At 37.2% G+C, this 26,070-nt stretch overlaps 2 protein-coding genes across 2 annotated transcripts in view; one reads left to right on the top strand and one right to left on the bottom strand.

Moving 5' to 3' along the window:
- Window positions 1-26,070, top strand: part of LOC139152842 (uncharacterized) — a 64,569-nt gene that overhangs the window by 17,553 nt on the left and 20,946 nt on the right. Inside the window, exons 8-21 of the mRNA XM_070726195.1 lie at window positions 4,379-5,761; window positions 7,950-8,132; window positions 9,051-9,160; window positions 10,353-10,419; window positions 10,635-10,717; window positions 11,543-11,697; window positions 13,036-13,110; window positions 13,342-13,443; window positions 13,972-14,076; window positions 14,335-14,450; window positions 15,657-15,695; window positions 16,537-16,704; window positions 17,504-17,726; window positions 19,081-19,283. Coding sequence (XP_070582296.1) covers window positions 4,379-5,761; window positions 7,950-8,132; window positions 9,051-9,160; window positions 10,353-10,419; window positions 10,635-10,717; window positions 11,543-11,697; window positions 13,036-13,110; window positions 13,342-13,443; window positions 13,972-14,076; window positions 14,335-14,450; window positions 15,657-15,695; window positions 16,537-16,704; window positions 17,504-17,726; window positions 19,081-19,283 — 3,012 coding nt within the window. The remainder of the gene's footprint in view (window positions 1-4,378; window positions 5,762-7,949; window positions 8,133-9,050; window positions 9,161-10,352; window positions 10,420-10,634; window positions 10,718-11,542; window positions 11,698-13,035; window positions 13,111-13,341; window positions 13,444-13,971; window positions 14,077-14,334; window positions 14,451-15,656; window positions 15,696-16,536; window positions 16,705-17,503; window positions 17,727-19,080; window positions 19,284-26,070) is intronic.
- LOC139114228 (uncharacterized) lies at window positions 20,890-25,701 on the bottom strand. Its single transcript, XM_070675805.1, has 4 exons — window positions 25,466-25,701; window positions 24,339-24,404; window positions 23,920-24,012; window positions 20,890-22,669 (listed from the first exon to the last, which is right to left on the bottom strand). Exons 1-4 carry the CDS (start codon window positions 25,516-25,518, stop codon window positions 22,060-22,062), a joined length of 822 nt encoding a protein of 273 aa, XP_070531906.1. The 5' UTR covers window positions 25,519-25,701; the 3' UTR covers window positions 20,890-22,059.

Here is a 26,070-nt window from a genome sequence, read left to right on the forward strand (position 1 = left end):
AACAAACTTAAAGTGGGACAACATAGGAATACAGACAATCTATTGATTATTCAACACAATTTATCCTCTGAAGACGAATTTGAGGCGATTGATTAAGAAAGTACGGCAATTTTCGAAAAAAAACGGCGTTAAAGGATCGTAGTGTTATACAGTCTTCCCCACTCTGGAGTAGAGACTGCACTGACATTCAGATTACAGCTGTGTGTAGCCATGGCCAATCAGTTCTGTACACAAAACAGGGAAACGTAAAATACACTTTCAAATATGCAAAACACACTAAACACAAACAATTAAGAAATGAATAATGTGTGGAGTTGCTTTCCTTATTACATAGATCAATATTTAAGGGCTAATTCCTCAATTGCAACGACAAAATAGATTTATTACATTTATGGTTGATAAGTATTACATTTATGGGTGATTTTTTTATTACATTTATGGTTACCATTTATTACATTTGTGGTTGGTGTTTTTATTACATTTATGGTTGATTTTTGTTACATTTATGGGTGATATTACATTTATGGGTGCATTTTATTACAATTGTGGTTGATATTACATTTGTGGAGATTATTACATTTGTGGAGGTTACAAGCTTATTGTTTTGTAAATTCTATGCCAACACAGAGGGAACGTGATGCGGGTAATGCACGTACAGTTTAGAATGATGCCGTGATTTACAATGTAAACACAATGTTGACCCAGCATTTGTTTTCAATCAGTACCGGAGCTAATCATAGAGCATAATTTGTCTCGATCAACTGAACTTTTATTGGCGGACTGCTCATGAAGTGAGTCGAAGTCCAGGGTCGAAATCAATCTCGATTGAAAAGTATGCGATATTTCACAGCACAAATTCATGTCGGTATAGCTTTAAAATCATTGCGATTGAATTGTTATTAGGTAATTATAAACTTATGCAATAAATTTAAAGAAGCCAAAATTGAAAATGAGAGAATAATTTCCATGAACTTGAAAAAAATTAAACAACCATGAATGTGCTTTTTTCGAATCAGCAACTACTTTTTCCTGTGGATAAACTCAATCACGCTGAAAAACAGCGTGCTGCTGGCCTGTCTATCGTCGCTATTATAGTCAACGGACAGTCGCCACCGGAGAACGACGAATGCTCGTTTCCACACATCAGCCAACGCGATATTCAACTGTTTGATTGAAGTTCACGCATTTCATTACTTGTACAAAATTCGACCTCGCGATTTTAGAACAACGCATTCAGTTTAATATCAGCGTGGTCACAGATTCACATCTGTTTTAGGTACTCGCCTCCATGGCACTCGCGAAGCCAAAACAAGTCGCTTTTAGAATTGTTCAAGTTTCGCGTCAGAACGATTTATTTCAGTTTTTCGCCAACTTTTATCTTTCTATTAGGAAATCGCTTTAGATACCAGATATTGTCAGGTGTTATATTTAGTTTAGCCTAACGATGGGTTCTAACATGGCACAACACAAAGTTAGCCCGGCACTGGTGCTTCTGAGGTCGGAAACCGCGTTCATGTAGCTGTCCGTTTTTAGCTCCATGCCATGTTCAAGGCGGACTGTGGTCGTACTTCAATATGCAGTACGGAACGTAAAAGCTAACGTACGCAAAACGGCGTCTGAATGAATTCGTCTTTGTCGGTATGTACCACATTGTAAATTCACTGTCACGTGTCTCTCTCCAGGCAGGAAGCTGAAAACGCGGTGACGATTGCGCAACCAAAAGAGAGGAAAACACAATGTCATCGGACTTGGCATGCAAACTCACATAATTTTACGAAGAATATATGCAGCCAGCCATTTCTTCGCTTGATAATCAAATTTTAACTGGTACACTACAGTGCACAGTTAATACGCTAGTTTGTATTTAGCAAGAAGATTATCCCCAGATTTAGCTCGGAATGACAGTTGTGTAAATAAAGCCTAACGCTTACGCCGCGAACTGGCCGTTTCAGTGTTCATTTTCTTCCAATTTTCACGTCATGTATAATTTCATTCATACCACAAATTCAGACAATTGTGTAAAAAGTCCTGTACTTCATTATGGGCTGGGAATTTCCACCGAAAATGTGAGCGAACCGGAATTTTAGCTGACTTTGTGTGACTCCAAGGGTCGCATACACATTTCTGCGATTTACTCCGTTCCGTTTTTGGCAATGTATCGCAACTTCTGGAGAGTGTAACTTGGCGCCGCGTGGACGGATTAGCCTTATCTTTGCATAGGTTGTAGTTAGTGACTGTTTCTACAAAACGTGTCTCAGAATTCCGATAATGATCCGAAAACAAAAGATATCGTGACAAACGTGGACAAAAGCCGTTAATTTATTCAGAATCCACCACTTCTCACTTTCAAGGCTAATTGTGCAAAAACAAAGCGGAGTATCAAAATCCAAGACACGGTTTTTTACACACCTTACCCTGCTATCGATTGCAGTAAACGGCTCACCAATGGCCATCACCCTCTCGTACTTACACTTTTTTAAGTGAAAAAACTCAAAAACACACATTTTTGAGCAAAACAAACACACGCAAACAGGTTTTGAAATATTCTCACAATTTTTATAATCTTCAACTGTCGACCTACCCAAACATATACTACATGTTGGGTTAAAGATTCATTTTAATGGTGAAAAATCAGGTTAAAGAAAAGTGTCTGCGAATGTGGGTCTCCCCCTTAAACGTTATTTGAATTTAACAAAACTGCATTTGCAAATGTCATGTCCCTTCATGTAAGCTGAAATGTGCTGAGCTGCATTTGTTGCTGTTAACACTTTAACCTTGAACTCCTTTTGCTGTTTGTTTTCATCAAGCTATATGGTTTCTGGTCTCTGCACCCTACAACATCCTTCATCCATTTGACATTACTCTATTCTTTCATGTCAGACAGATGTTAAGAAACACCCTGTCAATGTGCTACCTTGTCTGAAAAATTGAAAACGTCCTTATCCCCTCTCCTAATCATAAAGTAGACTCAAAATAAAACATAGTTTTCATAAAGCGGTAGGCTGCAACTATGAAGGTTCATGTTACAAGTGGTAAGATAATCACATTTTTCATTTTTTCTATCAAAATCACCAATTCACCACAATTTTGGTGTAAACAGTATCTATATGGCAAAAGAATAGTTATGCTTTTTCAAATGCAGAACAATTTTACTTGTAGAACAACTATGACATAGTCAAGAGATGTTGCAAAACAGAGATGTCTCTATTTCAAATGTTGCTACAACTTTGTTGGAGCCTTCTCTTTGCAGCATACAATTGTAGGTTGAACTTTCAAGTCACGTTAAGGTAGTTCACGCCTCAAAAATGAAAGACTTAAATTTCTGCATTCTCTTACTTTCCTCAAACAAAGTTCAACCATTCTCTTTCAAAATCAAGAATATCAGGGGTCACCTTGCAAATTTTGGTACTTGAGAAACAGGTTACCCAGTATTTAGTGACATATCACAATTCCTGATTTTCACAGAACAAAGCTGGTAAAAACTTTATTTACTCCATAAACTTCAAAATGAGGCCCTACGAGTGGTAGACCAAATAAATAATGTAAAAGTTTGAGAGTCTGATTATGTGTTCTCGAGGCGCATTCTACCTTAAGCTGATATAGAAGTGGCAAAACTTTTCTAATTTTATTCAAAACAATACATTTCTACTGTATGCAACTATAAAAGAATGTTTGAAGTAAAACAAAACATCAATAGCAAAGAATCTTGAACATGTTGAAATTACACTATACTGATCAATGCTCTGCAGTTTCAAGGAGAAATTACATTGGGTAACATTTTCAGAATGAAAAGACATGAAGTTCTGGAAAGCTGACCATTCTGTGATGCATAATCATAACAGGTGGATTTTAACCCCTTGAACCCTGCTCAGACAAAAAATGTCCTCATGTCATAGGTCACCAGGGGGTCAGGGTGCAAAGGGTTAAACTCCATTTCATCTTCGCGAATTCGTACATTGTTGCAGTTGAGATTCTGTTTTGACTGATAGCTATTTTGAATTTCAAATGTTAATAGATGTAAGCAAATTTCAGATAACTTTATTTCTGTTTTAATCATTTTTTAGAAGACTTGTAACACTTTGTCTTTTATTTGAAAGGGAACAGCTGAAAAGTTATGTTTACTACCTAAATACAAGCAGAAATGATTGATTTCTACTTCATCAAGTACAGTGTAAATTTTTGCCCATATTCACTCTTTTTTGAATTTATATATATTAAATAGTTGTGTAATCAGTTTAGACAAACCTTGTAAGTTGATTTATCCTGTATGATGGTTCGGCCTGCCCCATAAACAGCAATATGGACATACAAAATATTTATGGTTAGAGGGTACATTGATCATTGTGAAGTTTTCATAAACTTTTATTTTTTGACTCAGTGAAATTACAGAGTGTTACATCCCTGCACAGAGTGGATATGCTTGGTTGTCCAAGGGTAGAGCTCAGGTAGCTAAGAAGTCGGCAAAGATGTTCGCTTCTTGTGCCGCACTAAAGTTGAGAGTAAATAGGCAACAAAAACAGTCAGAAGGCCAAGACCAAGAACTGTCACAAAATCTACTTTGTGATCCAGTAGGTAGGAAAAGCAGAGTTGTAGAACCCAGACTATCCTGTTCAAATAGTGGTGGATGGTCGCCTGCCTTTTTGACCAGTCCCAAGACTGCAAATATGGGACTGCATGTCTCTGGAAATGAAAGTTCAGAAAATCTGGACTTCAGTGGACGGAGCACACACCAGAGTAGAGCTGGTAACGGTGACTGGGAAGATTCTGTTCAGGAGAGCTTCAGCGCTGAACTGAGTCCCGCTCACAGCAATCCAGATGAACGTGTCCATGCTATAGCGGAGGCAATTCAAAAACAGTATCGCTTCCATGTCGGCAGAGGAGACAGTGGCCAGACAGACCTGGACGGGCCACTAACTGTCATCAAAGAAAGAGAAAGCCACCCTGAACTCATGGGCAATCAAACATATGCCCCTTCTGCGGCCAAAACTGGCATGAATCTGGAAGTTTTTGATGACGAATCAGGTTTTTTGGAGGATATTTACCTGGAGCCTCCACAACTGCTGCCAGATGAAGATCCTCAAAGTCCAGTAGAATGGTATACCCGTGCAGAAAGTCCCTCAGCGGTGTCTTCTGGGATACTGATAGACCCGGGAGGAAATGCCTGTCAAGATGCTGCGACTATCAGGGTCCTTGAAGTACGTTTAGAAAGGTGTTCCCATACCTCTCAGTCTCAGATTAGTGGCGTGAGTCAGCCACAGAATCGTGTGGACTGTCACGACAATTCGTCCACTGACACTGCTACAGAAGACGACGAAAGCCAAAAATTTGTTGTAGAAACTTATGATGCGGTGCTGCACACGGAGACTGGCAGCACCCCACAGTGTATGACAGAGCATGCCACTGACGTAGCTGAGAAATCCGCTTTAGAAAATCATACACTTGCATCAGAAGTAGAAAAGCTTACTGCAGATCAGCCTTCCCAAGATAGTCTCCATGCTGTTTCAGAGGGAGTATCACTGGAGGAGAGAAATACCGGCAAAGATGTCAACACCGTGCCAACCGTCCACCGTAGGAAGCAGATGGCAAGAAAGAGCGCTCCCCCTTCCACCTCTGCACGACCCCGGGGTCACAGTGCCAGAATGACCACTAGATCACAGAGTGAATTCAATAAAGTGAGGCTGGAAAGAGCATGGGAGAGTGGGGCTTTGAATAGAAATAAATTGCCTCACCTTGACAGTGACACAGAGAATCCCAGCACTAGGTATAACACCAGTCCCTGGCCAACAGGCTGCTGCATCATACTCCCTGTGGCATGGTTTTCCAAATCCAGATTACAATGAGAGGCTAAAAACCATCAATTGATAAGTGCCATGTTTTCTAAAGCAAAAATTTGAAAAATTTGTAAAAAATGTGAAAATTAACTTGCAAAATCTTAAACCCTTAAATCCCCTATCTTCAGGTTAATAGGTCCATCTTTGCTTTACAACTATAAATAGGAAAGTACCAAAATTAATGAGTGAAATTTGCCAAAACCCAAAGTACATTTTACAGAATTTGTAGTCACTGTTTGGATGTACCATACCACAGAGAACTGGTCAGGTATTTGTAATTATATGATAATGGTGTTCCAATGTTATTTTTTTTATTCTGCATGCTTAAATTCATATTTAGTTTTCAGTTTTTTTAGTTTTCATTAGTCCTAAGATATGTTCACAGGAAGTATTTTTATGTAACAGCTGTTTTTATAAGAAAAAAAAATGAAGCCACTCACAGAATTCAAATGACCTGTTCATCAGTCACATTGTAAACTACTTGCTCATGACTGTAAATATCAGTCAATATTATTTCTGTTTGTTGGGAACAGCCTGGTCAACATTGTGAAACTTACACTGTTCCTGACTGATTTATCAGTAGCACTGCATATCGTCCTCTGAAGTCACTAAATTATACATTTGTAAATCTTTACATTGTTGATACAAATTACAGAATGGCATGAGACTTTGATGGTAATTCCCAAGCAGTGCACCGGGAAGTAAAAATCTCAACTTTGCGGTAAAAAACTTCCACTCCTAAGTTGCCCATTCCAATTTATGTCATCTCTTCCACGACACATTCAAATCAAACACTCATATGATGTGGCTGGTCATAAGAATATCATGTGCAAGTTTTTAGTTTTGCATGTGTTTTAAAACTTGTTTCTGTTTTATTTTGTTCACTTATTTTTACTGTGCATGTTTTCATGATAATGAAGCATAGCAAAAGGGACAATAGCACATAGGATATGAAACATAAACAATGGTAATCAAAGGTTTAAAAAAATTTCCAAAAGTTGATAAATGCCTCTATCAATTACAGTTTACATATAGTTCTCAGTATCTGGTTAGATACATTCACTAGATTAGATATCATTCTGCTGTATTTTCCATTGCACTGCATCATCTGACACATAGCACATTTGCCTTTTTCTGCATGCATTTCTGCACTTTGTGTGTTATAACCAACTTGTTTTTCCCGTAATCGTTCTCTTAATAATCACAGATCTCACCATCTGATTCCCGATGGAATGGGTTGATTGAAGAATTTTCGTTCGGCGTTGTCAGGGGAAAATCATTCTCCTGATTTAGGTTCAGAAAAAAAATACTTGTTTGAAAACTTTGAAAAAATATCAAAATGAGAAGTGGAATTCTTCTCAAACTCGTTTGACATGCCTTACGTGTCATGGATAATGTTTAGTACCCACAAAGACGCTGAAATTATACAGAATTTTGTTCAAAACGACGAAACAATAAAGGCAAAAAAGATGGGACCCCAAATATATTATATTAAATAAATGTTTGCTAAGCAATTGTACATGATCCTGAAAAGTCCTTGTAAATCCTCAAAATAAATTGAGTTCTGGAAAATTGATAAGCTGTCCTCAATTTTCAAAACTGACATAATGATCAATTGTGATATGAAAAAATGATATGTAAAGTGATATATAAAATTGATATAGTTTTAAAAATTATATCTTGGAAATGGTAGTTTGGATCTCAATAAGTCCTTGAAAGTTGCAAAGAAAGTCCTTCAAAGTGTTTGAATTTCGAGTAACCCTTAACATATAGACTCTATTAGTCATTTTGCGTACAGAATAACAACTCACTGTGCCTGTGCTTGCACACCCTGCATCTTTATACTCAGCTCCAACAATCCAAATTAAACAATAGGATTCATCCACGTTGTATGTTGTACAGATGAGAACTGCAATGAGCACTCTGTGGTAACCCATTTCAATCTGGACAGATGGTGATGATTTAAAACTTGCTTTTCTTAAGTTATTGGTAATAACATAAACATCAAGTGTTTTAGATTAAATTTAGTTTGCATCTCTCCTTGGTATTACTGCGTCCGCACTTTGGTGAAATTTTCTGTCTGTTTGTCTTGTATGTCGTGTGTCTTCCTGTCCGCAGTAGTAAACTTACATGTAGCTCTCCGAAATGTCAAACACCCAGCTTGACCTCCACCACCAGTAGTACTAAAAGTAGTAAACCCGGCACCCGGCGTAGTAACACATCCAGTAGTCTGCCAACCGATGCGAAATGCGCAACTCCCAAGTGCGTAACCCCACCTAGGACGAGATATTCCACCTCTAGGTAAAGTGACCGTCTACGCTAACAGTTTTACTAATGTTTAATGTGACACCCACATGTCTGAGATTGGTAACTGTGATTTGTTCAGCTGCTGTGTACAACAACTAACCATTAACTTTGATATATTCAACATATTTTTTGAAAACGTCAATAATTTCCTTGATTATAATTCCAACAAGTGATAGTGTTCAGAGAATATGCAAATTTTGTTGAGTGATGTCTGTGAGATTCAAATTCTCCTGTTTCTATGATTGACATTCATTTTGATTTTAATTAATGTATTTGGTATATGCAATTGTCTGTTTTGATATTTTCATCATTTTGCTTATCATTTGCATGTTTTCTCTGAATTCCTAACCAACATGTGGAAAGGGTTTACTTACCAAATCTGTCTGTAATTTACATTTTTGTTCATCTTCAGAATATCTGGTATTCTAAATTATTGATTATTTTTTTCTCTGTTGATTGAAGTCAAATTCACCAAGTTTGAAATCCAGTGATAGAATTGGATCTGCAAGAATTAAATGGATGGCTTTATTGCAAACTGACTGACAAAACAACTAGTCCTACTGCTGAATCATGATTTATTGATGTTTTTGCCCGATAAAGCAACCGCTGTAAAACTAGACTTTACTTACTGATGTTTGAATATTTGCACCCATGTAACCGTTATTTACAAAACTGCAGAAGACATTTATAGAAAGGGTCCTTGGTGTGGTCAAGTCTACAGCAACAGCACTATTTTTCAACTAAGTCAAATGAGAAAATGTCAGCATGATAGGGCAAGGAAAGGCAGCAAGTAGTACTTTCGGTGTCACACTTGCGTTTCTTTTTAACTTTGAAGAATTATACAGTTACACTATTTAGACAAATACAAGATTCAGCAAGAAATCTAACACGTGATTTATGATTTCCTTTCAGGAACAAGGCAAGAATGTCAGTTTCACCAAATATTCCCACCACACCCCTTGATCCTGAAATATTACCATCGACAAGCTCAACATTACCCAATGGAACAGTGATCTCTACTTGTACGTCTCTAACATTTCATTTGTGATTTGTGTTCTTTGGGGAAAGTTTGACCTGAATTGAGGAGATTAGAGAGTGAAAGAGTTGCATGCACTTACATTTTTTATGACTTTTAGTCTTTCTTTGAAGTGAAGTATATGTAGCCTTCAAGTAGGAGCGAGGGTCAACACAGGGCCCTAGTGGCGAAAGTGAAAAATCCTTAAAATATCCATTTACTAAAGTATGTTGGATTGTGGATGTGCTTTTTTCTTCTTGACACTTTTTGAATTTCAAATCTTTCTGAAAGTAGTGAAAGAATAAAATAAAGTATTCCAGAGAGTCCTGATAAATCTATGCAGTGTCAAAACTTTGAGATATTATGTACATACCCTATCCAGTTGGTCTTTTACACATTTGCCAAGCAAACATACAGGATAAAAACTTTCCTCTTTCATGTTATAGAGGATGTAAACCATTCTACCTCAAAGATTTAAAGGCCAGTAGCATCTATACATGTAGTATGCATTATTTTTGTTTACACTTGATTATTAGTTAAGACCGGAATTCGCTTTTCAATAATAACAATACAATCTACACATACAGAGGCTTAGTTGACAAACCCAACACTATGTATCACAACATGCTTTGAGCAGGTGAAAAATGAGAACTATAGTTGACATTGAAAACAATAGTGAAAAAACTATCAAAAAAGTACAGTGCTACTGAACAGTTTGAACTCAAATGATAAAGTATTTATGTCTGTCAAATAATGAAATATTTATGTCTCAAATGATAAAATATTTCTCTGTATACCATATACACTCTTGGTTAGTACAAGAGTCGTGAAGATACTTTCATTGTTAGAATTAGAAAATATGTGTTGCCTGACACCAAGTTATATTCAGTATTTTGAACATTGTCAAAATTGTATTTACTTGGCTCACTCTGACAGTGCATATTAATAGGTATGGTGTTCCCAAACCACGGACTCATTTACATCAAAACCTGGACAAAAACACTGTTCAGATATGGTACATTCAATAATGCATAAAGCATACTCCCTGATGTTTGCAGTTGCTTTTATACATGTCCTAAAGTTAAAGACACTGTATAGACTATTATAAAATGATAATAACGCTAATACTTGTACATATCCAAGGTTTGAGACATAGATATGTCCTTCTCAAACTTTTAAAAACCTGTTTTTTTCTGTAGCGCCTCTGTCAAGTGGCACATCCAGGGAGGTCCTGGAGCAAGCCTTGAGAGTTCTGGAAAATGAAAAGTAAGTGCAAGGAAAATGCAATACTTTGTTTGCCTGTCAAGTATCCCATTACGTCAGCAGACTGTACAGGAAATATTCCTGAATATTCCAATGGCATTGCAGGATATTTAAAAAGCAAATGGAGAAACTGGACAAAATTATGTTGCCTGTCATTTTGACCATATGGCCATTTCTTTGTCTCAGGATGTTAACATTGACTTTGCTATTTCACGTAGACCCAAGAAACTGAAGTTCACTCCTAAGAATCTGTACCTCTCGTCAAACGATGGAGATCTGGAAAAAGTCCTCTTTATGCTAGGTAAGCATGATGTTCTTAAAACTTTTTTATTCATAATGTGTTTATTTGCATTGGAAAGATTGTACTTTTCTGGTGTATTAAAATTTTCAGTGTGTACGACATGTACATTACATAATTAGATAGAGCTATTGTTTATGTTTATTTCAGTACTTTGGCCTCCGGCCTATAGTACAATACAGTATACAATAATTATAAAGTTACCTGGACACATATGAGGACTACAATTATGACAAAAGCAATTGACAAAAGAAATTCCAAATGGACTACATCTCTAGAGATGTAGATAGAGCTATTGCATTTTTGTCTAGACTGATATTTTCTGAATGATAATTTAGTCTCTGTCATCCATGTTGCTTTGCCAGAAAGTAAACAAATCTTTGTACTGTATGTGTCAGTAATTTTTATTGTCATGGACAGTTGTGTCAGCTGTGTCAGTTGTGTCCGTTGTTATTTGAATTGCAAATAATGGCTCCATCAGGGAAAATTAACATGGTATATCTTTCTGTAAGTGTATGAACATGATGTGGACACAGCATAACAGAGTATGTGATTTAATAGAAATCTATTCCCTCAAAGCTTTGTGTATTTGCATTATTTATGATAGTTTTGTAGCATGATCAGTGACTGTGAATATTGACCATAGATAATTAGTACTAGATTTGCATATTGAACACGTTCTCATGAATACAATTTGCATATGAATACTATTAATGATGTTGTGCTTTAGGCATCAAAGGACACCATAGAAGGCCCCCTCTGCAAAGGTTAAAAGTCAATTCTTGTGTAGGATCTAAGTTTCCAACAAAGTTCTTTTATTTCTTTCAGCGGATGGTTATGATCCAAACTGCAAGTTTGCTAACACCCAGGGTAACACTGCTTTACACGGTGCTGCTGCCAAGGGACATGTGGAAATCCTGTCAGTTTTAATTCAAGCTGGAGGCAACATCGACGCCATCAACGACAACGGCCAAACACCCTTGGTGAGTGAAAACGGATGTTTATTACCTTTACCAGATGTAGATTTCATTTCCAAATTGTTCCACTTTTCTTCTATCTCAGTAGGTCTTTCACAGTGCCTTATACAGGTAGGAAAGTTGTAGTGATTACTCACACAAGTGAAAGTCAAAAAACAGACTTGCTTTTCTAATAGACTGATATACTCATGTATCATAGCAACTGCTGAAGTCTATACGTTTATTGACTCTTTGTGAAGCATTATTGTAGTATGCGCCTCGAAAGTGAAGACTTAAACTTTTGCTCAGACTTTCCTCATGAAACATTTGACCATCCGCTTAAAGGTATACTGTCACCTGTTCCAATTTTGCCACAGTTACCATGGAAAGAGAAAATCTAACCAATAACAGATTTTAAGCGGGTGGCTGCTTTTTAAAAACAGCGCCCTCACATGGCTATTTTAATACCAAGGAACGCCCCTTTGACCATATAATGGCATATTTAGATTACAGGTGACTGTATACCTTTAAGAAATCAAGATTAAAAATCAGGGGTCAAAAATTTTGGGCAAAATTTGGTACTAGAGAAACAAATTACCTAAGATTTTCCGATATTTGAAATTCAAAATGGCTGCCTTTCCTATGTTGACCCTATGGGAAAAAAAATTTTCGATGTTCTAAAAACTAAGATGGTGAAAAGTTTTCTTACACTGACAGCTTTAAAATGAACCCCCTACAAGTGGTAGATCAGAAACAAGTGTGAAAGTTTGAGAGTCTGAATGTCTGTCCCCGAGGCACATTCTTCCTTAAAGAACACGACATTATAAACTGTCAACAATGGTTAGGAATCCTACATCTATTATTTTCCACATCATGGCACTTTAGCATTTTAAACTTGCAACAGTAGCATTGACTGTTTAAGTGAATAAATCAAAGAGTAGCCAATCTTTTGTCTTATGCCAATTCACACCTGTAACCCAAGACAGTGTGATGGCTATAGAAGCTCTCAGCCCGCTTAAAAATCTCTTTACAAATGGTACCGTAACAATAGTAAGTGTTAAAGTTGTGTTGATTGACACTAAATCATCCTAGCATCTTCAGGAAGTCATGATCCAGTGATCCTTGCCAGAAAAACTTCCACTGCCCTGATGGGATGTCTGATCTTTGGTTGTATCTTCACTGTTTGCCTTATCACTTGATGGGGAAGTTGAACTGATGGTAAATTTATCTGTTGCATGTATACTTAAGGCATATTTAACTCTGTATGTCTGCAGAAGACATGCACATGATTAGTTCCTTTGTGTTCTCAACGTATTACTCTGTTCCTCCATGCTTTCAACTCTCCGGTTTGTTTTTGACTTCCAGATGGAGTCCACTGGTAATAATCAGATAGAGTGTATCAAGTATCTCATCAAAGCTGGTGCAAATGTCTCAGCACAGGTAAGAATTCCTGTTGGTAAAATTCACTCTCTGAACAGGGAACGAACTGTCTTCAATTCACTCATTTACATTACAGAAGTTTGCATTGAATGGCTGTATGGAACTTGATATACCTTCTAAATTGAGCAGTTGCCAACACTCTCTCTTATAATTTTTAAGTTCGGCTATTGCAAGCATGGTTAACCCAGTGACATTTTTCACTATTTTTATTGTACTTCCATGCAACTGAAGGAGGACGATGGAATGAGCTGTCTTCACCTGGCTGCTAAACTTGGACACCTGGAAGTCATCAAGGTGCTGCTGTCCACACATAGAATAGAGGTTAACATTCAGGTATGATGAGAACTTCTGTGAAAACTTTCTGTTATTTGTATTAACTTTGGGCCACAATTTGATCCATTGAGTCTGTCATCTTTTATTCACAAAGCACACAGCCAATATGTTGACATAAAAGTTGGCAGAAACCTGCATCACATATTATTCAAAGATTTGACATGATAATCTGACCACAATATTCAAAAGTGACGAGACGATCGGTCACAATGTTGTAACCATCATGTGTAAGATGATATATAAAAATGATATATTCTAAAATTGATATCTGGAAAAAGGTATTTTAGCCTTCAAAGTTCCTTGAAAGTTGCTGGAAAAGTCCTTGGAAGTCCTTAAATTTTAATAAACTCACTTTGAATTGAGAAAGATTTATCTTTGATGATGTTATGTAGCACTCTCTTTACTGAAAGCTGGTTTTACAAGATACCAACAAATGAAAAAAACATAAACGTGCACACAATATTCACATGTCAAATATAAGGAAGTGAAATTACATGACACTCATGTGTGGTTTTTGTGACATTGCAGGATGAGGGTGGCTGGAGCCCTCTCATCTGGGCAGCAGAGCATAAACAGAAAGAGATTGTCCAGTATTTGCTTGATCATGGTGCAGACCCCAACATCAGGGACAATGTAAGTACTAGAGCAAAATAGTAATGTCTAATAATCTTGTTTATCAAAAGTTTTTTTGATTAAGGGAGTCAGGGCCTTGAAAGCAAAAAACTTGAACTTTTGCTCAAACTTTACTCAGTACATGTACATGTAAATGCAAAAGGCGATGTGCATAGTGAGAGCCTGTAAACCATGCTCCTGAGAGGGTAGTTGGTACGCCTTTTGTAGCCTGTTGTTCTCGATAGTAGACTTTTATACTTGTGTTTGTTATGTTCACAGGAGGAAAACACCAGTTTACACTGGGCTGTGTACGGTGGCTGTGAAGACATCGCTGAAATCTTTCTCAATGCTAAGTGTAGCATACAGGCCATAAACATGCATGGAGATACACCACTGTAAGTTTTGCACGATTGACCTAGCAAATGGCGTGACGACTTTAGCTGCATGGATTCAGCATATTCTTTTTTAGCACTTGATCAAGGTTGTACACATGTACCTTCTGTATGAGTGGCTGTATAGCATTGTACCCTATGGTACATGTATGTTGCACTGGTGGTATGCCTCATAACTTTGCTGAAAGTGAAAAAGTGTTAACAGAAGTATCATTGGTCAGCAAATATTGTCTGTCTGATGCATTATAACAAACAGTGTTTGTGAAGGTATGTTTGTAATTATACAGAAGAGTCCTGTGATCTTGATTGTGAACTGTATAAACCAACATGAAAGTACTCTTCTCAAATAATGTCACAATGTAAATAACATTAGGAGAGTAACTGTTGTGAAGTGGATGGACTTTGATTTGAAATGGAGGTTGTATTGTTCATTTCTAAATTAATTGTAAATTGCATTCAACATGCATGTATCTTGTCAAATTCAAGCAGATGTATTTGTAGATGGCATATTTATTACACACTCACAGTTGCAAAATCAAGATTGCTTCCTGTAAACCAATATTACATTTCTCATAAAATTGACTCTTGTGGTGGTTTCCTGGCTCACTGTATAGTGTGAACGCCATTTGAAAGGTAATGTTAGAGTCTGTATTCAGTAATATCAGGGTCTGTCCTTAAAAGTCCTTGAATTTTTAAGCCTCCTGGAAAATCCTAGAAGAATCCTAGAAAATGAAATTGAGTCCTGGAAAGGCCTGGAAAATTGATAATCCACCCAAACATTTAAAAACTGACAAGATGACAAGTCGTGATTTGTGAAACTGATTCAATTGGTATACGAAAATGATATTTTGTAAAAGTGATAGCTTGAAATTGTATTTTGGGCCTCAAAAAAGTCCTTGAATATCACTTGAAAAGTCCTTGAAATTCCGTGAATTTTAATTGACTTTTGAATGAACATGTACAGACCCTCTAATATACTGGGCCTGTTTAATCCTCTTTCTACCGGGCTCCATAGACAAACCATAGAAATAACTACTACTTGGGAGAAAGGGGATTAAGCTTGTTATTTCTTTTCAGATTGCTTATCTAGGTATCTGAGAAGCTTGGAAACCAAGTTATTCAATTTAAAGAATCACATAACACAGTTCATTTGAAAACTTCAGTGTACTCACATATAATAATTTTGACTTTCTCTATTTTCATTACCAGGCACATCGCTGCAAGGGAGGATCACTATCAGTGTGTGGTGTAAGTAGAAGCCAGGGCAATACATTGACTTTCAGAATTTGAACAAAGGTTGTAAATAGTTTATGCCAGCTACTGTTTTGCTTTTAATCTTGACTCAAAAGTATGATTAGGAAGAGGGGTGTTTATCTAACAGTGATTTTCATCGAACTGTTGGCGGTACCAAACTAGACATATTGTTTTAATTCAGGAGTTGCCAACACTATCAGGCATAATTATCGTCTTGGCGGTAATATCAGTCAGTACAAAAGAAATAAATGGTGCAAAAAAGTGAACCATTGTCTGGAAGAAGCTTTCTATAATAAAGAAATAAGATACCTATGGGACTACCAAACTTTACTGCAGGACATCTGACTTTACCACATTGTCAATTGGTGGGATTACCAAGCTAGGCTAAAGGACAACTGATTTGACCATGATGTGGATGCAGAGTATTATCATCCTTTATTATCAATACTCGAAAACTTTTTTTATTACGCCAACAAAAACCAAGGAACGCAGACACAGGAATTAATAACGTACAACATCACTCAAAAGAACGTATCACAAAATTAATGATGAAGAGGGCCCAGGTACCACAAGATACCTCTATTATGAGAAAAAACATTACAGTTGTTGATAAAAGCATCAAAATGTATCAGCACATGATACTCTCTGACAGTTGCGAATTAAGATGTCAAAACTTTATATCGACAAATCCCTCTGCGACAATGCAGCATTAAGTTAAACTAGTCACTGATTGGATAATCTAATTGCAGAGGGAACATGGCTGAGATTGACTTGGATGGCAACCAAATACTGAATTGATTTGTTCACTGCGCTGTATGTCTTTCGTCTCTTTCAGGCTGTTGCTGTCGAGAGGTGCTAACGTTGATGTGACTAACAATGAAGGGGAGAGCCCTCTACAGTGTGCTCAGCAAAACTCTAGAGTGTGGATGGCGTTGCAAGTCAACAAGAAGATGAAAGAGGCAGCGGACAACAGGAGGAAGCGTACTGAGAAAATCATACACAGGTGAAGTACAGGGTTTCATGGAAAAGGCAGGAAACAAAATCCTGGCAATAGGATTTCCAGTTCACAGTGTGTCATGGTTCTGACTACTAGTATAGTATAACTTACAACCATTTTTAGTATTAGACAGCGAAGCCACTGGAGTGAACTGCAATAAAACTGCTCACACTAATTAGTTTCAGCTGTAGCCAGCTGGCAAATTGACAACATTGTATGTCTCACACAGACAGTTTGTCTGGGGAAGTTGAAATAAACAAGATTTGTACATGGACCAGTGCATGGTAATGTTACATTGTATCTTAATCTTGAACACAGGTTGCCAATCGTAAACTCTCATTTACAACCCCAGACAGAGCTACTTTTGCCTTTGGACAAGCAGAATTTTTGTCTGTATCAAGTAGCCTTGATCAACACTAAAGTGGCCACGGGTGTAACAGAAACTGCCAAGTTATAACACGCTACACACCAATCTGCCAGCTGGCTACAGCTGAAACTAATTAGTTTAAGCAGTTTTATTGCAGTCCACTGCAGTAGCTTCGCTGGTTGTATTTGAGACTCAGATTTGTGCATTACTCATTCTGTTTTGTGTGCAGTCTTTTTCTGGACCCAATATTTTTATGGTCGTTAAAACAACACCTGGTTGACTCTTGTTTGTATAGAATGGGCACTTAACTGTGCGATTGCAGTCTGGCCATTTTCAACACTCCTCTGATGTGTTGACTTCATAGGAGCAAATCTCCACATTTTTTGTTGTTTTACAAAGCCATTGTGATTTCGAATATTATGCTAATTTTTTTGACAGGGACATATCTCGTGGACGAGAAAACCTTCCAATCCCTGTTGTTAATGGCGTTGACGACTCAGGACCTCCTGACGACTTCCTGTTCATCACACAGTGCTGTGAGACAGAACCTCTGAACATAGACATGAACATACAGCACGTACAGGGTTGCAGCTGTGAGGATGATTGCCTGACCTCGTCTTGTATTTGTGCAATTAGCAGTGTGCAGTGCTGGTATGATAAGGTAAGGTTATGAGCCCCTTGGTTTTCAGTGTTGCACAGCCAGTGTTATGCAAAGCTGATTGGAAGCCAGTCATGCAACCAATGAGGATGTAGAATGCTCAATTCAAAGGGTAGCTTAGTATCATCGATAATTCATCATATTACAGTGGGTTTCAATTCAGTGCCACAGCTCTGTGTATGAGACAGTTTTAGCTTCCGCACACATCTTCTAACTTTCAGCTGTGATTGTTACTGAAAACAGTTACATTGTAGATCAAGTGCAATCTTCTGGTTTACTGTAACTAATCAATGAGCTTGTGACTTTGAAATGTGTGGTGACACCCAATCTAGTCATTTATATTTTACATACTTTGCGTCTGTCTGACATACAGAATTGTGGCACCAAAGTGAAACCCACTATAACAGCCCACTCTTTTGATCATATGATTTGTTTTTCAGCTTTAATAAGATAGAGTAACTTTGCACGTTACTGAATATTACAAGAGGTGTAACTCATGCTCTTGGGGGGGAGGGATGGTACATTTTGGTTAACTTGCTTTCAAAACGTCCTCTTACAATTGCCATTTGATTCGATTTGATGTGGCATTTATTCAGTACCTGTAAGTTGTCAGAATAGAAATGTGTTTTATGATCTTCTTGTGTGTAATTAAATGTCACTCAATATTGTAATCGTTATTTAAACTTGAATAAGAAATGTGTGTCTTGGGCAGAAGACAAGTGTCCAATACAATTGTGTTATTCCAAAAGAGGATTAAGATGAATGCTTATCTGTGATTCAGATTTGAGATGCAGTTTATTTGCATTGTTAGAACGTGTACCAAGAAGGGAAGAAAAGCACACCATTTCAGTGAACTGTACAGGTAGAATGCTTCCCGAGGAGAGATATTCAGACCCTCAATACTTTTCTGATCTACCTCTTGTAGGCGCTTATTTTAAAGCTGAAAGAGTAGGAAAAATTGTCACCATCTTAATTTTTCAAAAACAAAAACTTAATTTTTCCCTATAGAGTTGACACCAAGTTGATCACAGTCATTTTGAATTTCAAATATCGGTAAATCTTAGGTAATTTGTTTCCATAGTACCAAAATTTGCACTGTGACCCCTGATTTTTATTCTTGATTTCTTAAGAGAATGGATGAAAGTTTCAGAGGGCAAAGTTTTAGCAAAATTCAAGTGTTTCAATTTTGAGGTGCATACTACCTAAATTAAGCAACATTGTTATTCACAATATTTTCCCATATGAATATCCTGTAATTATATTGTTTGTGAACAAATGGTGATTTATCTTAACACATAATCATGATGTCCACACTTCACATCTCATAGTAACCCCAAACATTTTCTGTCCTCCTCAGGAGGGCAGACTGACGGACGATTTCAACACTCTGGAGCCACCACTTCTGTTTGAGTGCAATCGTGCCTGCAAGTGTTGGAACACCTGCCACAATCGTGTGATTCAGGACGGTGGTCGCTGCCATCTACAGTTGTACAGGACAGAGAGGATGGGATGGGGTGTACGCACAATCAAGGACATTCCTCAGGGTACTTTTGTCTGCGAGTAAGTTCAAATTTTAATCAGATCCTCCCCACCTGTCATTCTAAAGCAACATCTCTGTTACGATTTCAAAACTTGCATATGATTTTACGCATGGGTTGTAATGCGTAAAATGTATCTAAAATGCGTATGTTACTATGAAGTACCTAGGAATCTGTATCTGAAGTGAGTTGGGCAATCTTTTCTGTAGAACTAGGGTTTGGGGATTTTCCTTTAATGTGCATGCTCTATTAACACAAAACAATAGCCTGGGGCTTCGATGTAAATGTCGCTGAATGCTTTCCATGCCATGATACATGTCTTGTATATGTTTGTTGAGCAGCCTAATCACTTCACTAATGATTTCATGTTCACAAAATACTTTCTGACAACGGATTTAGTGTTTTTTTAAAGGGCCAAAAAAAAGCAGATGATGGTCAAAAGTCCAGTGGGACCTCAAGAATGCCACCCGACAGAGTCTAAATCATCACCTGTAAACACTGTCCAAATAACATGCAACGTAATGACCATTAACTGTATTATTTTACCAATGTAGACTTGATTGATTCGTGAATTTTTGCCTCTGTAGTGTCATTGTCTGCACAGAACTGATTGACATGATGCTTTGTGATTATGAAATACAATGTTGCATAAAGAGTTATGGTCGCTAAAGTCTAAAATGTTGCAATATCATGATAAACTAGACAGATACCCGTGCTTTGCACGGGTCAAATATTGAATCGAATCATCATTAGACAACATGGGGATATCTTATCTATAGAAACAATGCCATATGGCAGGAATGACTATGTAATTTTTTTAATCATTACTTTATTTCATAGAAAACAATACTTACTTATAAACAACATTCTCAGTAAAGCAATCCTCACCCTCAAAACTATCAGACATGACTCGTATATTAGAAAATGACAAACTCTCGAAAGTGATAAAGTCCAATGTTTGTCCCTGAGACTTATTAATTGTAATAGCAAAGGCTGGACGAATCGGAAATTGTTGCCTCCTTAAATCAAATGGCAAGCCAGAATCTGAAGGCGTAATTGTAATTCCAGGTTAAAAATACTGACTGTCCCGCATGTTTTCCTGTGGTAATAATGGCTTCAATAATGCGCTTACCAAGATTAGCAATTTTTAGCCTTGTTCCATTTAGAAGGCCTTGTGAAGGACTCAAATTTCTTATAAGCATAATGGGACAGTTAATCATTATTTGATAGAAAATAATACTTGCTTATAAACAACATTCTCAGTAAAGCAATCCTCACCCTCAAAACTATCAGACATGACTCGTATATTAGAAAATGACAAACTCTCGAAAGTGATAAAGTCCAATGTTTGTCCCCGAGACTTATTATTGTAATAGCAAAGGCTGGACGAATCGGAAATTGTTGCCTCCTTAAATCAAATGGCAAGCCAGAATCTGAAGGCGTAATTGTAATTCTAGGTAAAAATACTGACTGTCCTGCATGTTTTCCTGTGGTAATAATGGCTTCAATAATGCGCTTACCAAGATTAGCAATTTTTAGCCTTGTTCCATTTAGAAGGCCTTGTGAAGGACTCAAATTTCTTATAAGCATAATGGGACAGTTTTTTTCAAACATAACTGATGAGGGGGGAGTCCAGATGGTGTAAGTGAATTAAGAAATTCTACTGGGTAAAGTCTGGCATGATTGGTATCAGATACTGAGTCTGCACTATAAGTTTTACAGAAAGTTGAAGGAAATATATCCATGACTTTGGAATTTATACTGTCCACAGTTGCATTAGTTGGTGCTAAAATAGCTCGGTTAAGGGCACTATGACCCAAATCTGTTGAATGTCTCAAGTTTGGAAAGACGTTATGTATCAAAGTGCAAACAGTATCATTTACATCTTGTTTTTTCTCTATGCAAATATTTTTGGGTAACTTAATTTTTGGTTTGTCATCATGAAGATATTCAGTCTCAGTACCATCTCCAACACGAAGAAGAAACTCTTCAAAATCTCGTTCAGAATCGTGTGATTGACTACGAATACGCATATTGATTTGCAAATTAAAGATGCGGAAATGGGTCCACAGAAATGACTTTTGGATACAACTATCAACAATGTCTGCTTGGGATCCATTGCGAACGACAGGCAGAACCTGCCTAAAGTCCCCCCCATCAGAACTACTTTTCCACCAAATGGCATATCTGAATGCATGATGTCACAAAATGTTTTGTGGACACACTCCATCACATATTTGTGGATCATCGGTGCTTCATCCCAGATGACAATAGATGTATTAGAAATTAACTTAGCAAGAGTACTTTGTCTTGAAATGTTGCATGTGCTGTTTTGAAGTATTGGTATTGGAATTTTAAATCTAGAGTGAGCTGTTCTTCCACCGTCAAGCAGTTCAGCTGCTATACCTGATGATGCTACAGCTAATGCAATGCGCTGTTTTGAGCGAACACGGGCTAATATAGTGTTATACAAAAATGTTTTCCCTGTTCCACCAGGTCTATCAAGAAAGAACAGAGATGATGCATCAGGGGATTCGATGGCTTGTAAGACAGCATTGTAAACATTAAGTTGATCTTGATTAATCATCTTTTCATTTTTGTCTGCTTTTAATGATTGTTCTTCAACAGAATAGCAAGTTTCATCTTCGATAAGACAGCTAGTAGCTTTCAGTTGCTGTTGTGCTTCAGGCATCCCTGGAAAGTCTTTCAATGATTTCCCATGCTTGTTGAGTAAATCTTCAATATGACGAAGTGTACAATTTATGATGTCATCTGTGTCTCATTGTGAACTGTATATCCTAAGACATCTCCCTTGTGAATTTATTCCAAATATTAAGAGGTTCTGCAGGTTCACAAAAAAGTAAAATTGTTACAAATAACTGACGAATTTGATTTGGACTTGCATAAACAGAAGCTTCTCTGAGGCATTCAATCCATTCTTCATCATCCTGTAATAGCCCTCTCTTCAGTGCTGCTTCTTTAAAGGTTGAACAAATTGTACCATCTGGTAATGTTCGAATGTCTTCAAATGATATGCTTCCTGGTACATGATGCAGTAAAAGTCTAAGATAGAACCATTCTCCTTCTACAGGGTTAGCTTGATATAGTCTCCCAATAGCAAGTCCTTTCTTTCTTGGTTTCCACTCACATGTAGTTGCATTCCAGGTAAAGTGCTCTGGGAAATTATGATAAGGAATGAGTCTTGCATCGGATATTTCACTGTTGGCTTTGAACCAAGCTGTCAATGTTGTAACTTTAGAATGCTGGATAGCTTCTGCAGCACGGCCTTCACGATAAAACACTTTCTCTTTACCAGGAAGATGAACAGCTAGTCTTTGTATTGCTGGAGATCTGTCATGTAAATCATAGTGAAATATCCGCCAACATGCTTCTGTTGCAGATACATACCTAGTGAAAGTAGTAAAGAGACACTATATTAGCTTCTGATTACAGTTATACATATTATTTGATATTTCATTTGCAAACATAAGGCAAAGTTATACTATTAAGAAAATTGTTGGCTATGGACTTCAAAGTTTTTGTTTCATATCATGCATACACATGTTATTACAATCAGACGTGCGCATCTCTCAGATCAAATACAAAATTTGGAATAACCTTAAATTACAAAAAATGCCAAAATTAAATAGTAGTGTGCTTTTAGTGTATAACTTGTTTGTTTACTGTGCTGTTCATATCTTGTTCTGTTTTTTTTTAGTTTGTCAATTTGAATTTTGACAATGATGTAGATTACGGCTTGGTACTTATGTTTGAATTTTGTATTGTTATCACATTCATTTTGCTTAGGAACATCAATAGTGGTTTTGGCAGTAAAGGTACCCAAGTCCTTAAGAAATTGGACAGGTATTACTGTAAGCATTTGAAATTGAAATTGTTTGTGCCATTTATCAAAAATAACCCCACAAATTGTTATCTGCAGCATATATTTTACAATTTGACACTAAATATGACTGCCCTGTTCAGTCTTCAAGAATGCCTTGTTATGCATATTTTGAGTTAGTACAGAATATTTAAGGTCATAGAACCAAAAAAAGCTTAATATATTCACTAACGACAGAAAACTACATATATTGACACAAACTGAATACATCCGAATGAGGTTCACGTAAGGGAAATTTATTATCAATATCAAGGCAATCTGCAAGCAGAAATGAAAATTAAACTGACAAAAAATTCCTTAAAATAAAATATGTAGATATGAACACAAACCGAACAATGTCGAATACAGTTAAACATTAGGAACCTTTGAATAGCATTTTTGATCAGAAATTGAAAAAAATCTTTCAAATACACTATTTATCAACAAAAAATGATCAGCTCCTTTGCATATTTTCAGAACTATTACGTTTTCTTTGACAGAATCCAATCCTTCACCTATAACACACACACACACACACACACACACACACACACCAAATAGTAAGCTGACAGATGCTGCCATTTCTGAGGAAACTGACAAACGTACAGACATGCATACATACAGACAGGTGACTGACTACTATAGCAATAGACAGATTGACTTAGAAACATAAGGATTATGTACAACAGATAAATACTGCCAATACTGATTCCTCCGCAATATATCCATGTGGCAAACAGAAGCAAAAATGTAGAAGTTGTAGATATGCAAGACTCACCTGCAAAGACTTTTGATATTACGGTTGGAGTCTTCAAGCTCTTCAATGGCGACTCTTTTCTGGTCAGTTTCTGATCCAGTGTCTGTGTTGTAACTGCCACACAAAAAGATTTGTTCAGTTAATACAGAGTTATAACTTAATTGTTCTGTTTTCCTTTCCTGTCCCATCATGTTATCATGCCTTCGTTTCATTGATACAGTGGTGTGAAATAAAGCTGCGTCTGTTTATCTCACAAAGGAGGAAAAAATTTTGACAGCACGTTGCATGTTCAGTGGAAAACAAAAGGATCCCTTATGAATGTCTACATTAGTCCTGTTTCAGCATACTTCAATTACCATCATCCACATTTATATGTCCGTACACTTTGCTGTGCCAAAGTGGATACTAAGCAGTTACATTGGTAATGTACATGTACTTACCAAATGATGATTGCGAGGTCTGAAGTTCTGCTATGGTTGTGGTAATATTCTTGCGTTTTGGCATGTCTACAGAAAGGAGAATGTGAACAAAGATGATAGGTATTTTGCATTAAAGACAACTCAGTACTGTCAACTATAATAATAACACAATTATTGTTTTGAGTTACATTTGTCTTTCTTTATTATAAGGAAAGTTGGGCAATTAAAGTAGAGATAAGAAGTTGATAATTCATATGTTAAGCACTTCAGGAGAGGGTACATGTATATGCACTCGGCTTACATAGTTTACCACTGATATCTCAAGCTCGAGTACGTTGAAAGTTTGTTTCACTTCAGCGCGACATAAAAATGACGTTAAAGTCATGGGTACATCATGGATATAACATGTTCGCTATACGCCCCTATCATAAATATTTCTAATAGGGCTGACATAGATACATGGAAAGTAATAAAAAAATATCATTCACAAAAACACTGCCTCAAGTCAAAGTAAACGTTACTGTACTCATGGTTTTAGAGGAACCACGCTGTGTAGTGTTTTAATGTCGTCGGCTTTTTAATCCATAGAACTGACACGATATCAAACCCTCTGTCACTCGTTCTCTCATAGTTCTCGCAGTCGCTGCTGCGCATACCATGACTTACATGACTGGGAATTTGTCGATAAATTTCACGATAAATATTACAAAATTATGTGTGAGGCGTCAAAAACTGTTAAATTTAAAAACGAAACTTTCCTTTTCTTGAAGTTGAGTCTCCGTTCAAAAATGTCATTCAATAGAGAATGCAAAGCAGGTGCGGTCGATGGAATTTGGCAAGGCCGCTTTTGTACAGGTGTGCAAGTTGACGGTTGAAATGAATGACCTCATGTCATGCTGCATGGCTGCAAAAGTAAACTTTAAAATGATTTCAAAAGTCGGCAAATCAAACAAACTCAAAATTGTAGTCACCGCATAGAGTGTTGTTGTGAAAAGAAGAATAAGGATAGGCGTTACTTAGTCAAAAACAAAATTCAACACCCGAGTCACTGTGAAGTCTTAGTCAAAAACGAAATATAAAACCACAGACACAGTGAAGTCACATGCCATGGTGCACGCAGAAATTACACGTTGCAATGGTTGGCTTACCTGATAGTTTTGCTCACAATAAACGAAATCTTCTCCATTAAACTAAACAACATAACTTATCGCCGTAGCAAATCCCCCCATTCCCCGTCAATGAGTTCCGCGAAAACTGCTCGCTGTATGAACGGCCGTACCGGGACCACTATCTTGACACGTTGCATATTCCTCCGAGGAGTCTGGAAATACTGTCCGGTCAAATGCAGTGCGGCAGGCTTTATAGTTCAGAAATACAGTCTGCGCATGCGCATGCGTACTATGTCGGTAACTTTCGGATGTTGGCCGAACGATGGCCGATCATCGCCTTTGTTTCGGCCGTGAGTGTACGTTTGTATATATTGTTTGCGTATTGTTTACACTCACAGCCGCCATTTTCAAAAGCGAGCAGTGTTCGGCGACGGCACATGTGAAAACTTATCTATGTGTAGCGGTCGATCCACGCAATAAACGATGATGATTTGGGGAGATGTCAGACAAAGCTGGTAGGTGAGCATAACTATGCCATCAGATTGGTGCTCCATTGCCTCAATTCGGAGAAACATTGGTACGCAAAACGAAGTCTCCTTATTTAGTATTATAGATGTCACTTGCAAGCAGGTGCACGTTCTGTT

Source organism: Ptychodera flava, chromosome 16, assembly GCF_041260155.1.
Source record: "Ptychodera flava strain L36383 chromosome 16, AS_Pfla_20210202, whole genome shotgun sequence".
Lineage (NCBI taxonomy): Eukaryota > Metazoa > Hemichordata > Enteropneusta > Ptychoderidae > Ptychodera > Ptychodera flava.

What these genes read in the sequence shown, in the direction of transcription:
- LOC139114228 (XM_070675805.1), bottom strand. Translation starts at nt 25,518, where the DNA reads ATGTTGTTTAGTTTAATGGAGAAGATTTCGTTTATTGTGAGCAAAACT. An exon ending in ATTGTGAGCAAAACTATCAG is followed by an intron (nt 24,405 to 25,465) that starts GTAAGCCAACCA and finishes TCCTTTCTGTAG; the next exon opens with ACATGCCAAAACGCAAGAAT. An exon ending in AATATCAAAAGTCTTTGCAG is followed by an intron (nt 22,670 to 23,919) that starts GTGAGTCTTGCA and finishes TACTTTCACTAG; the next exon opens with GTATGTATCTGCAACAGAAG.